We start from the raw sequence: 14019 nt of genomic DNA, 5'->3' as shown, positions 1-14019 counted from the left end.
TGAAACCTCAACAAGTTTGACTCAAGGAGAAAGATCTGGGAAGAGTGAAGAGAGGCTTTCTGTATTCTTTGTTTTTCCAGGGACAATAATATTGGCTTTTGGTGAACCAGGTGAAAAAATGTGGAGAGAGAACACAAAGAAATGAACTTTCTGGTAGAATCAATAGAAGAATTACAATAACAAATATGGGGGCTAACACAAAAATCAAGGCTCATCAACATTTTAAAACCCCAGAGGAATGACTCTCTATGCAGTGTATGACTCACAAGTGCCCAGATGGGTGGCTGGACCACATTTTCCTACCATAACCTGTAGAATTCCAAATATCTTCACATTGCATGTAAATCATCCTACTTTCATGATGATTGAATTCCTTTATTTTCATTTGAATGAAATGAGCAGAATAGTTCCTTTAGGGGCTTTAAAAAATGTGCTTATGTTCCAGGCAAAACTGGTTTAAGTGGCGTACGACTGATTGTGGACAAAGTATTTCAGACATAATAAAAAACACCCTTTAATGTAATTACAACAAATATAAGACTGGTAAATTTAATCAGTGGTTTTAGAAACAGAATTTCAAATGGATCTAAAATCTCATATATCTCATAGAACTATAAATGAAGATTTAGGAGTGCTCATCAACTAAAGAATTGCAAGAAAAATACAGAAATCAAATGTATTATATACATGGGAAGATAAAGAGCAGTACTCTAGGCAAGTTTAGGCAGTTTTATGCATCAAATTCCCTCTTTTGGTATTTTATGTATGCTACGAATTCTAAATGCCTTACTACAGAATGCTTGTTCGAACAGCAAAAACAAGAGATGTGTAATTCAGTGTTTTCTAAAAAGGTATAGTGTGCATGCACACCAAAGAAACACATTTCTTTTTTCATCTGAGAAGGAAATGGAAAAGGAATTGTGTGATGCATAGTTTGGGCTGCCAGACAACAGCTTTAGCTCCTACCCATAATGCTTTTCGATCTTACCGCAAAGTCGATCACAGAAGGATTTTCCTTTACTGATTCTAACCAGTCAGAAAATACCCTCTCTTCCGGAGCAGAGCTCCCTTTCTCCCAAGCCAAAGCCGCCGCATACTCACTCCTCCCGCCTTGAACCAGCGATATGGATTTCTCTGATCCCTGCATAAAGGAACCTGCAAGGTATTTCAAGAAAATGACTTGTTTAATTTTATTGCAAATTCAAACTGGAAAGTAAAGCCTATTTGCACAGGAGAAAGAAGCAGATGGCAGAACCTTGTAGCTCCATTAAGTCAGCTAAGTGAAAGCTCTGGAACACACCTCCTGTCCCTAAAGGGAGTTTAATAATAGAAATGATAACCATAGTGCTAACAGCTACCATTTATTAAGCAACTCGTGTATGCCGGGCACTCTACTCTCATTATTCATATAATTCTCATAACAATCCTGAGAAGTAGGTGTTATAATAAACATGGACTTTGAAGCCAGAAGTAATTTGGCCTGGAACACGTGGTTACTAAGGAGAGAGAGGGGGTGGGACACAGATGTAACCTAAGGCCTAAGGACTCTGCCTCCTGCTCTTTGAATGCCAAACCTCTCACTTTTGACTTATATAAGCATATGTCTTGGGCCTCAGAATAACATAAATCACATGGTTTCTGGCACCCATTCAGTGGACCACCATGCCATAATTGACTACAATTACAGAAAAAGGTGATAGAATGCTTTTAAGCCTAAAGATAGGAGTAAAAGTACAACTAACCAAAGGGAAAAATTAAACAAAAGAGTTGGCACAATGTTGCTTTAGAGGTAATGCATTTACTGTATATAGCAAAGATCTTTTACATACATTTTCAGGACAATTCCTATTAACTCATAGTGTCTTTAGTATGAGTGTGTGTGTGTGCTCAGTCGTGTCTGACTCTTTGCGACCCCATAGACTCTAGCCTGCCAGGCTCCTCTGTTGATGGAATTTTCCAGGCAAGAATACTGGAGTGGGTTGCCATTTCCTTCTCCAGGGGATCTTCCTGATCCTGGGATCAAACCTGGGTCTCCTGAGGCTCCTGCATTGGCCTGTGGATTTTTTACCACTACAACACCTGGGAAGCCCAGCTTGGTGATAAGAAATTGTAATGAGAAAATCAAATGGTAAAGAGGTTAGTGATATGGGTAATAGTTAATGACATGGATTTGATGTCTGTTCTGGAGTTTCAGTAAGGTTCAGCCATGCCCCTGTTTAGAAATTCTGCAGTGAGGGAGACTAGGATGATTAAAACAATGGATGAAATACTCTGTCTATGAAAAAATTATGGTCTTTTTCAAAGTGAGCTGCTTAAGAGGGATATAGGAAGAACATTTTAGAAGGATTTTCTTTTTTTGCATTTATTTTTCATGTGAAATATGAGAGAAATGATTATTTGCCAATATACCATATACCTATTGACAGTGATTCTGACTTGCTAGATTGATATCATATATGTCATAAGTGGAATGACACTATGGTAAGAGTTATATATGATAAGCTTGGAATCTTGAAGAAAGACCTAGAGTTAAGTCTATTTATTATTCTATTAACTACTATGAACAGAATGCTCACAAGTGAATAAATGGCTTAAAAAGATTCCAGAAAGAAAATTCAGACTGAAGATGATACCTATAGCGCAAACATAAGCAAAACAACTAGTGGAAGGAAGAACAGATCCTTCTCTTTCTTATGCAAGCTTCTCGTTGTCACAACATGAGTTTGATACCAAAGCTGCCTCAAAACATATCAAAAGTTTCAAGGAGTTTTATGAAGTATTATCACTATGATATGATATCAAAACCAGGGGTTTCCTAGTGGTTCAGAGGCAAAGAGTACACTAGAATGCAGGGTAGTCGGGTCCGATTCCAGGGTTGGAAAGATCCCCTGGAGAAGGAAATGGCAACCCACTCAGGTATTCTTGCCTGGAAAACCCCATAGACAGAGGAATCTGGCGGGCTATAGTCCATGGGGTCACAAAAGAGTTAGACTTGACTGAGAGACTCAGTGACAACTATGATGAGCAAGATTATGAAAAATTCTAGTTTATATAGACTATATTTTGAAACTAGCTCAGGGTTAGAAATAGACATATCTGTATTCTTAAGTGTGCTTTTAGAAAACAACATAAATACGTCTTTGTTTTTAGGCAAATTGTCATTGTGATTGATCAGTGTTAGTTGACAATGTTCTATAAACCAGGCACTAAAAACTTGGGTTGGAGAGTTGACACAATTCAGGAATATCAGTGATGTGTAAGCAGGGTAGGATGGATGGTTGGGTTGATTAATCGGTTTGGATACTGCTGCAATAGTCTCTGGTTTTGCAGTGTCTTCCTGTTATGAGTCCATTTTGGACATTTTCTCATCTCTATGTTGGATGGATTTTACAGCTGAGTAGTTTTTATTCATTGAGTACTCAAGAATGAACATTTACAGAATGCTCTCAGGTTTTGAGACATCTTTCTGTTATGTTTACATATGAACACATTTTCTTTTCTGTTTTAGAAGTTTGTGAACATTCCTTTATTGTCTTAGCTTTATTTTGTGGATAAGTCTGACGCCAGCCAGATTTTGTTGTTATTCTATAGGAAATTATTTTTTCAGCTAAGGTACTTGAATTCATTTTAAAAATCTTTGAATTTAGTTAATTAGCTAGAATTTGCCTTGAAATTGTATATTTGAACCATATTTCTGATACAATTAATCAAGACAAATTTCGTGCTTTCTTTCCGGGACATGTTCATATATTTACTTATTTATTAAAATAGTTTTTCTCTTTCATTTCTTGAGCTCTCTATTTCAGGAACATTAATTCCCATATATTAAATTATATTTGTCATTCTATTTCCATTAGATATTCTTTAATAATGGTTAATATCTGAATTTGTCTGCATTTATTATGAATTACTTTAGATCTTTCTTTTATTAATTTTACTTTCAGACAACAATATCTTGAATTTTCAGTGTCTATAACTATAATGGTGATTCTTTTCAATATTTGTGTCCTTGTACCTTAGTTTTGAAATCTTCCTTTTCAGTTAATTCTTATAATCTTTTCGAACTCTGAGCTCTTGATTTATTGAATTCTCATTCTTATTAAACTATTTTATTGCAAGACAAACTGGTATAGAATCTGTATATTCTCTAATTTACATTACTAGGTTGATTGCATACTCCTTTTTTTGGCTGTAATACAAATGTATAGTTATCAAATCAGCTCTCGTTTTGCTTATGCTCAACATGGGCATCCACATGTAAACCATCAATAGCCTCTGATACTTAAAACTATCTACTTATTATTATAAGTAGCTTAGCTACTTATAATACCGGGGGACCTTGGCTGTCCCCCAGTGACAATATAAGCTTCATATTTGGGGAGTTTCTGTGATTCCCTTTGTTCTGAGCAGAAGCAGTCATCAGTCAGAAAACGTAAGGGAATAAGAGAATTTTACACAGAGAAGGAGTTATTTATAATGACAAGGCACAGTCGAGAGCATGACTTATTTAGGAAAGAGAGGCAGAAACTTAGCTAGGCAGAAAGTGAGGCAGGAACTTATCTCCAAGGCTATGTGAAGCCATTGACATCTTTAAGGCCTGAGTGTTTCATGATAAGATTTGCCTTGGAGAATATTCCTCTCACAGCAAATGTGTAGAGTAAGGCAAGACCAGAGGCAAAGGGACCAGCTGGGAGGCCTCTGTGGTAATCCAAGTTGGAAATGATGAATGGAAGGTGTGTGCATGGAAATGAGGAAATGGGGAGAGCTGCGAGACATATTAAGAAGGGGGAATGACTGCTTACTGCATCTAGAGGCAAGAAAGAGGGAGGGAGAGATCAAAGACAGCACTCAGGTTTCTCACTTGGTTGTCTGAGTGTTTTTAATGTACTACTTTTAGAGCTTCCGTGCATGCGTCTGACTCTTTGCGGCCTCATGGACTGTAGTAGCCTGCTAGGCTCCTCTGTCCATGGGCTTTCCCAGGCAAGAATTCTGGAGTGGGTTGCCATTTCCTCCTCCATAGGAGGCTCCTGACCGAGGGATCAAACCTGTGTCTCTTGCATTGGCAGGCAGATTCTTTACCACTAAGCCGTCCGGGAATCCCCCCTCTTAGAACTTATCAGTCTGTTTTTTTTTTAATTGAAATATAGTTGATATACAATTTTGTGTTAGTTTCTAGTGTACAACAAAATCATTCTGTTTTACATATATATTAAATATATATATATGTAAATATTGGAGTAGGAAATGGCAACCCACTCCAGTATTTTTGCCTAGAAAATTCCATGGACAAAGGGGCCTGGAGGGCTATAGTCCATGGGGTTGCAAAGAATCAGACACAACTGAGCACACACGTATATATATATTTTTTTCATAGTTTTTTTCATTATGGTTTATTATAATATATTGAATGTAGTTTCTTGTGCTATACAGTAGGACCCTGTTGTTTAGCTATTTTATATATAGTAGTTTAGGTCTTTCCTGGTGGCTCAGATGGTAAAGAGTCCACCTGAAATGCAGGAGACCCAGGTTCGATCCCTGAGTTGGGAAGATCTCTTGGAGGAGAAAATGGCAAGCCACTCCAGTAATCTTGCCTGGAGAATCCCAAGGGCAGAGGATTCTGTTGGACAGAGGAGCTACAGTCAGTTGAGTCACAAGAGTCAGGCACAACTAGTGACTCTGCACACACAGACTAGTTTGTATCTTCTAATCCAAAACTCCTAATTTATCCCTACCTCTGCTTCCCATTTGATAATCATAAGTTTGTTTTCTATGTCCCTGAGTCTGTTTCTGTTCTGTAGATAAGTCCATTTGTATCTTATTTTAGATTCCACATAGAAATGATATCATATGTTGTTTATCTTTGACTTCACTTAGTATGACAATCTCTAGGTCCATCCATGTTGATGCAAGTGGCATTATTTCATTCTATTTATGGCTGCGTAGTATTTCATTGTATGTGTGTACTACATCTCCTGTGTTTTTAATGGTTGTCTATATGTATCCTTACTTTGTAAACTCCTTGAATGGAAAACCTAGTTCATGTCCGTCCTTACTTTACAATGTCTAGTACTCTTGCCTGGAGGGTCCCATGGATGGAGGAGCCTGGTAGGCTGCAGTCCATGGGGTCGCACAGAGTCGGACACGACTGAGCGACTTCACTTTCATTTTTCACTTCCATGCATTGGAGAGGGAAATGGCAACCCACTGCAGTGTTCTTGCCTGGAGAATCCCAGGGACGGGGGAGCCTGGTGGGCTGCCATCTATGGGGTCGCACAGAGTTGGACAGGACTGAAGCGACTTGGCAGCAGCAGCAGCAGCAGTACTGGGTTTGGCCCATATGTGTGAAGTTGCTCAGTCGTGTCTGACTCTTTGCGACCCCGTGGACTGTAGGCTGCCAGGCTCCTCTCTCCATGGGATTCTCCAGGCAAGAATACTGGAGTGGATTGCCAGTTCCTTCTTCAGGGGATTGTCCCAACCCAAGGATTGAACCCGGGTCTCCTGCATTGCAGGCAGACGCATAGGAAGAATCAATAAATGTGCATTCAGACAACCTAAACAGGAGATAAAGAAAATCCTAACCATGTCCTGTTTTGAGTAGTACCAATATTTGATTTTCTTCCTCCATACCACACATAGGACTCTGAGACAGATAAACGAAACTACTGAAATAGGAAAATAGTGCAGTCGCAGTCAAGTGCAATATGGTACTTAAGTTATTGCCAGTCAGAACCTGCTAGGTAAGCTGCTAAGAGAGTACTGTTACCTTCGTATTTCTCTGACAGTTTGTTAGTGGTGCACCGGTGTTCCACTTTTGTTTTTTTAACAAAAAGGAAGCGTTTCTTTGTTTCAATCCGGATACAATTTTTGGCTTCTTCCTTTGTTAAACCTGGGAAATAAAGTACAAGAAAAAACCCCTGAGAACGCACCCTGGAGAATTCAGAGAAGAGCATGAGATTCTGAGCACTCTGGAAGCTACAGGTACTCTGTACCAGCATCCAGCTCCTTTCCTTCCCGTGAGCTTGAATGATGAATGGCTTTTACTACAAAGGTGCTTCTTCACAGGCCATGGGACATCCTGAAGAGTAAAGGTATTTATGAGTCCCTGCCATCTTCCCTGTGGGGATCATGTTGGCCTCTCTATGTTGCCTGCATACAGTAAACCTCTAAGCTTGCCCATGCTATTGGCCTCTGCCCCTGTACAGCAAGTCAAGAGACGAACACTTGCTCTGTTTGGTGCCCCATCATCAGGGGGCACCATTCTTTGGGGGCCACAGCTGATTCTGTGAGGACTGAGTCCGTTTCATTTCTTCCCTTGTTCACCACTGCAAATGTAAATCTCGCTGGTCACTTCTCCTTCCCTGAACACTCATTCCCATACTCATCTAAGCTTCCTCTCCCTGACTTGGCCGTTCACTCAACCTCTACCTCCAAAACCCTTTCGTTTGCCTCAGAAACTGACTTCCTGACTCATGAACTCTTCAGTGTCCTTCGGGACTGTTCACTCTTTCTCCTTATCTTAATTCAAGCCCATACTTGATACATTTTCCCTGTTGTCTTCAAGGGAGGTTGATGCTGCCTGGTTCCCAGTCTCTTTAGGAGTGGGAGCTGGGCTTAATACCTTCCTAGTTTCCCAGGACTGCTTGCACAGGACAACACACCACAGTTGTATAAGTCTTGTAAAAATCCTTATGCTCTAAGACTCAGAGTATCCAGTTCTAATACCTTTGGTCCTCATTGTTCTGATCTTTTGCCAAACTTCCTCATTTGTTGAAGATTTTGGTATCTGAATCAGTCTTTCCCGCCCTAATGCTAGTCCATTATCCTTAAGGACTTCAAAATTGGTGGGGGATGTCAGGGATTGAGTGGGACAGAGGCAGGGAAACAGGTCTGGCTGTTTGGAGGCTGACTTGGTACTGTCTCTCTAGGGTAGTTTGAGAAGTGTTTCCTTTATTCTTTTTAAACAGCTTCCTCAGTCACCTGACCTGGTACGCAAAAACAGCAAAATTAGAATCCAATATTTTTGCTGTTTAGTTTAAAATTGCCTTGCAAAATACAAGCACATAAGAGATAGAGCTGTTATGTGAACTATTAAGCACTTTAAAGCAAAGTAGTTTATCAAATACTGATTCTTAGGGTTGCAGGTTACAAGAGCCAGGGAAGAGTGTTATCAGAGCCAGAGGCACCATGTGAGTGTGTGATGCTGCAATATAAACCCGAGTGTGCAGCTTATCAAGGAATGAAGCTGAATAGATGCAGATGAGGCTTCCTACTTTGTAGTTTTTTCAATAGTTTGACACATTGAAAGAGATGAATCAAAGATTGGGAGTAAAAATAAGTCTTGGTTTGAGGCCCTCGTGTGTACCTGGCATTTTAATTTCTAACAAAAAAGATGGCTGTTTTGATTAAGCTGAATAAATATGACTCATTTTTCTTCCGGTGGCATTGTTCTTATAAATGGGTCAGTCAAATGTTCAGGCAGTGTGAGGAATTTAATGGTCCTCTAACCCTTCCATCTAGTCAAGGCTATGGTTTTTCCAGTGGTCATGTATGGATGTGAGAGTTGGACTGTGAAGAAAGCTGAGCACTGAAGAATTGATGCTTTTGAACTGTGGTGTTGGAGAAGACTCTTGAGGGTCCCTTGGACTGCAAGGAGATCCAACCAGTCCATTCTGAAGGAGATCAACCCTGGGATTTCTTTGGAGGGAATGATGCTAAAGCTGAACTTTGGCCACCGCATGCAAAGAGTTGACTCATTGGAAAAGCCCCTGATGCTGGGAGGGATTGGGGGCAGGAGGAGAAGGGGATGACAGAGGATGAGATGGCTGGATGGCATCACCGACTCAATGGACGTGAGTTTGAGTGAACTCCGGGAGTTGGTGATGGACAGGGAGGCCTGGCATGCTGCGATTCCGGGGTCACAAAGAGTTGGACACAACTGAGTGACTGAACTGAACTGAACTGAACCCTTTCTTATTCTTTCATTAGATTTCTATGATTTATTTTAAACGATTTTTTGAAGTGGACCATTTTTAAAGACTTTATTGAATTTGTTGCAATGTTGCCTCTGGGTTTTTTGTTTTGCTTTGGTTTTCTGGCCTTGAGGCATGTAGGGTCTTAGCTCCCTGACCAGAGATCAAACTTATATCCTCTGCATTGGCAGGCAGAGTCTTAACCACTGGACCGCCAGGCAAGTCCCTAGCTTCTATGACTTATAAGTGAAAATTCAATTGCATGTGACCAATTCATTAACTATAGCATAATTAATGAACTATAAACCTCATTTCTTTCAGTTTCTGATGGTTACAGGGGACTCCTTCAAGATTTGAATGGTGAATCTCTCTTATGAGCCGCGGTATTGCTCACACAGTGTTGAAAATATCAATGCGTTATCAGTGAATTTCCGTACTGGCCTTTTCTTCCCCACAAGACGCGCTGTAGCTTACGTCTGACCCTGTCCACACTGACAAAGGAGATGCTTGATGCTGAAGCACTTGCAGTCTCAAACCTGAGTTTGATGTGGCACAGGAATGAGTATTCTGGAAATGTCCTCAGCTACTCTGACTGGGCAAAGATCAACAGTGTCAATCAAAAATGTCATACTGATAAACAGTGGGGTGAATAGTTTTTCTTCTTCAATCAGAGCAGAACATGACTTCCCAGCAAAAGAAATTTAAAATTAGCATGTTGTATAACATGATATTCTAATTGTTTACTGTTTTCTCTGTGTCCCTGAAGTTCTTTTTACCTTGCACACTGGAGCAAGGTCAACTTTTTATTCAATGTTTTAAATTGACCGTGGAACACTGCAGAATAGAGGAATACATCAAGAGATGCAAATAAAAAGCAATTTAATTTTGTTTTATTCTTCTTGCACTAGAGAAAGTACTCTGAGGTATTCGAGTCATTTTTTTTTTAAATTAATGACAAGGGATATAATTCTTATTGAATAAAGCAAATAAAACTAAGCCTAAACTCTAGCTCTACATTGTGGCGAAGTAAGGGGAAAAGAACTAAAAAGGGGAAAAGGGAGGAGGCTGAAATATGGATTCATCTAGAGAGTGGGCAAAAACAGACAAGCACATCCACCGGAGAATTCCATTTTAATGAGATTTTTTTCTAAGTGTGTTTCATCTTAAACCACAGTTAAAACTGGGTTCCAATATTATTATTGTGACTCAGAGAAGTATATATATATCATGACTATAAGATTACATATTACATATAAAACATAAGAATATGTTTTATATGCATATATATTATGTATAATGTGTAGTGTTTGTATGTGTATGTAGGTGTGCATGGTTATATGTTTCCAGTTTTATATGACACCTCAGACTCCCTTTCTTTCTCTTATTATGTATATCTGTGTGTCTAAAGTCTCTACCTTTATTAAAAGAGAAAGAGAAGGAAAGTGAGAATATTTCAGGAAGAAAATACAGCTCATCACTCTTCATTTTAGTTATGGGGCTTCAACTATTAAAATCCTGTATGTTTGATTAAAGATTCACATAGTTCTTTAACGGACCTGAACTCTAAGCCTTTAGCAGCTTTGCTGTAAATGCATGAGTATAGCTTATCGAATGAGAAATTATTCTCTGGGCTACAGCAGCAGTGACCAGAATAATTTCATCCCTAGAGTGAGATGAAACCAAGACAAGGGCCAGAGACTTCCCCCAATCATTTGTGCTCAGCTTTAATGTTGGTGCTGTTCTCAATGGCAAAGACATCAAATTCAGTGAGCAAATATTACTCCAGTGGAAAGGATAACTGTAATGAAATGTAAGAGGCGATGTGGAAAGCCCATCACAGTGTAAATCTCTGGGATTTCAGTTAACTCTGTCAGGCAAAAAATTTTGAAGACCTTCTTACTGAAAATCCTTTTCAAAGACATATATCCCGTCTCTTCTCTTTAAAAGCAGATCATGATGGATATCTGCTCATTTAAAGTAGGAAAGACTTAGGGAACCCACATTAAATGTAACTATTTGCCATAATGAGATATAAGAATAGAGGAATTGAAATTCTACTGACCCCAGGGTTGGCTTGGTGTCTTTTAAAAATAAATTCCTGATTTCTTTTGTAGAAGAGTCAAATGATCAAGAATTCTGATTTATTTAGGAGAATTGGACACTTGGGTTCTGGTTATTACACAGTTACTAATCATGTTTTCAAGACAGAAGCATCACAAGAATGCTGTGTCATTTCACATTGAAGCCTGAAAACAAATTTATAAAAAGGTACTTAAGCTCTAATAGAAATGAATATTGGTGACTGAGCAACTTCACTTTCCCTTTTCACTTTCATGCATTGGAGAAGGAAATGGCAACCCACTCCAGTGTTCTTTCCTGGAGAATCCCAGGGACGGGGAAGCCTGGTGGGCTGCCATCTATGGGGTCACACAGAGTCGGACATGACAGAAGCAACTTAGCAGCAGCAGCAGCAAGATAATAGTTAAGAAATCAAAAGTTATTTTTTAAACCAAGATTTATATTATTATTTTATATGTAAGCAGAAAATATCACAGATTATATCCCCAGATATAAAACTGCAACTTTTCCTCAAAGAAAAGTGCCTCCCATCTGGTTTCAAGTTTCGCCACCAGTAGGGGCATGTCTGGCTCATATTAACTTAGTCCCTTGTCAAATTATTAATTGCTTTTCATCTTTTGCCCTTGGCTTTTAGTTAAAATCATTAAAAGAAAAAGACTAGGTCCAGTCTTTAGGACTCAGTGCTTTCATTGCCTAGGGGGCCAGGTTCAGTCTCTGTTGGGGGAACTGAAATCCCACAAGCCATGTGGCATAAAAAAAAAACAAAACAATGAAAAACCAACCTGTCAGTGGATTTGTTGTAATTACAATTTTATAAAATTATCTTCTATAAAAATTCTATAAGTAAATTATTTTTTGGAGTTTAGTTCCAAGACAAATTTTGTTTTCCTAGGTGATAGCGTGTATCTCTCTTTAGTTTACCACTGCTAGGCAGTTTATGATGTTCTTAAATGTCAGGAAATTCTGAGACAAATCTGATGCCCAAAGAGGTTAAGCCTATTTATTTCTCCTTCTTCTTTTGACCTGAATTTTCTATTTTTATTTTCTTGAGTATGTACATTTTGGTTGTTCTTCATATCATTTTGGAAATAAAGCACGGTCAAAATAAAGTCAATAAAGAACTGAAAGGATAGAGTAAGAGAAAAACGCAATTCACAGTATCTTATCAGTTAAAAATAAGTGTTGAAGAAATCGAACCTGAGTTCTTTAGTTCCTCCTTGCTAAACTGATAAAGGACGTCATACACGCCTCCCAGGGAGCCAGAGGTGAAATAGTGAGTCCCGAACTCATCAAAGATCCGGCTGTATAAAGCAGAGTTGTATTCTAGAGGCAGATGGTTAAGTGCTTTCAAGAAGACATCAGAAAGCTGCAGATCTTTAGTTTTCATTGTGAAGTTTAAGACTTTTATGACTTTATGGATCCTAATAAAACTGGAAGCCTAAATGGAAGAGAAGAAAGAAGTGGAAAAAAAAATGATTAAAGGTAATGAAAGCTTGAGGTATCAAACATTAAATGTTTATTGTCAGCTTCATTGTACCATAGTATTATAATTGTTAACTGTCCACTGAATGTTCCCACATACAAAATGATAATTTTCATCTTATTTTTCCAGTACCTCTTCCTTCAGTTCAGTTTCCTTAGATATTCAAAATGCTAAACAGATAAGATAACCTCAATCATGTAAATTGTGTGACGGAGGGATATGCTGTCTGCCAAAAAGAAATCAAGGATCAAAAAGTCAATCTTGCTTTCTTGATGGTCAATCATGGGTGCATCCCTACTGCATTTTTATTTAGAAAGTCTTGCTAATGCAAATAATTGAAAAAATATTGTATACATTTTTAGCTGGAAGTTACACAATGAGATTCAAGTCGTAGCTTTGTCCACCAGGTGGGGAAAGCATATCAATTCTCTGGGCCTCAGTTGTCCGGGAAAAGTTACCTGTGCCCAGCCTTCATCTGTGACACTTCACACTCCTTTCAACTCCAAGATGCTATGACTCAAAATAACTTAGGCAGTAAAATTAAGCAAAATTGTTTGTATCCTCTGTCCTCCATCCACAAACAGAACTATTTGTTTGGAGGTTCTTTTTTTCTTTAATCATCTCTTGTTATGTCAGGTAAATTTAGGATTATGTGGTTGGTAGCTGCCCCAAATTTCATTCCATTAAATTGTCCTTTTCGATAGACACTGAGTTTTATGAGTATATCCACATATACTGTTGTTTTAAAAAAATTTTAGATATTGTAACTGATGTCTTAGTTTTAGCAAATTGTAATGTTTAAGTAATAAAAAGAGAGGGGCATACTTTAGCCAAAAATCTGTATTAGTTGAATTGTTAAACCTGTCATTATTATGGCTACAAATTATTAAACAGCTATCTTCCCATGTGCTATAATTATGGCACAAAATGACTATTAACAAAGAAGGGGAAAAAGAAAAAAACACCACAAAGCCTGAGGAAGAGACAACATTTGTTCCCCTCCCTCTCTGTTTCCCTCTTGCTCTTCCTCCCTCCTGCTCTCCCTTTCTCCTTGCTCTCTTCTTCCCTTCAATACGTTTCTCTCAGCTATCTCAGAGGCAGTGGACACAAATGTGAGCAAGGCAGAAAAATGCATGCCTTTGTGGAGCTTACATTTTAAGTGTCCATTAACTGTAGGTTTAATACTTGAATTTTGTCATGGAGGTGTGGCCTTGGAAAGACAGAGGGACATTGTGCTCTTAGGAAGAAGCACTCTTACTCCCTGGATATCTGAAATGTCTGTTTAGTTATGCGCATTGAAATAGGCTGTTCAAAATTTTCAGGTTACTTTAAAAACGAAATTGTGGGAAATAGAAGTGAAATTTTGGTAACTCGGCTTAGCACAAACATCTCCCTGGTGTTCCATTTGCTAGTTTCTAAGGGCTAGAACTGGCTATTTTGGACTAAAAAATTACCTGACAGCAAGTTATTAACTATGTATGGTCTATT

At 38.6% G+C, this 14019-nt stretch overlaps 1 protein-coding gene across 4 annotated transcripts in view; it reads right to left on the bottom strand.

Moving 5' to 3' along the window:
• C6 (complement C6) overlaps nucleotides 1–14019 on the bottom strand; it is a 77047-nt gene that overhangs the window by 27127 nt on the left and 35901 nt on the right. For all 4 annotated transcript variants that reach the window (XM_069555805.1, XM_069555808.1, XM_069555806.1 and 1 more), the window contains 3 exons: nucleotides 12246–12486; nucleotides 6764–6886; nucleotides 989–1155 (listed from right to left, as the gene is read on the bottom strand). In XM_069555805.1, coding sequence (XP_069411906.1) covers nucleotides 989–1155; nucleotides 6764–6886; nucleotides 12246–12486 — 531 coding nt within the window. The remainder of the gene's footprint in view (nucleotides 1–988; nucleotides 1156–6763; nucleotides 6887–12245; nucleotides 12487–14019) is intronic.

Source organism: Ovis canadensis, chromosome 16, assembly GCF_042477335.2.
Source record: "Ovis canadensis isolate MfBH-ARS-UI-01 breed Bighorn chromosome 16, ARS-UI_OviCan_v2, whole genome shotgun sequence".
Lineage (NCBI taxonomy): Eukaryota > Metazoa > Chordata > Mammalia > Artiodactyla > Bovidae > Ovis > Ovis canadensis.
This window is presented reverse-complemented; position numbering and strand designations above follow the sequence as displayed.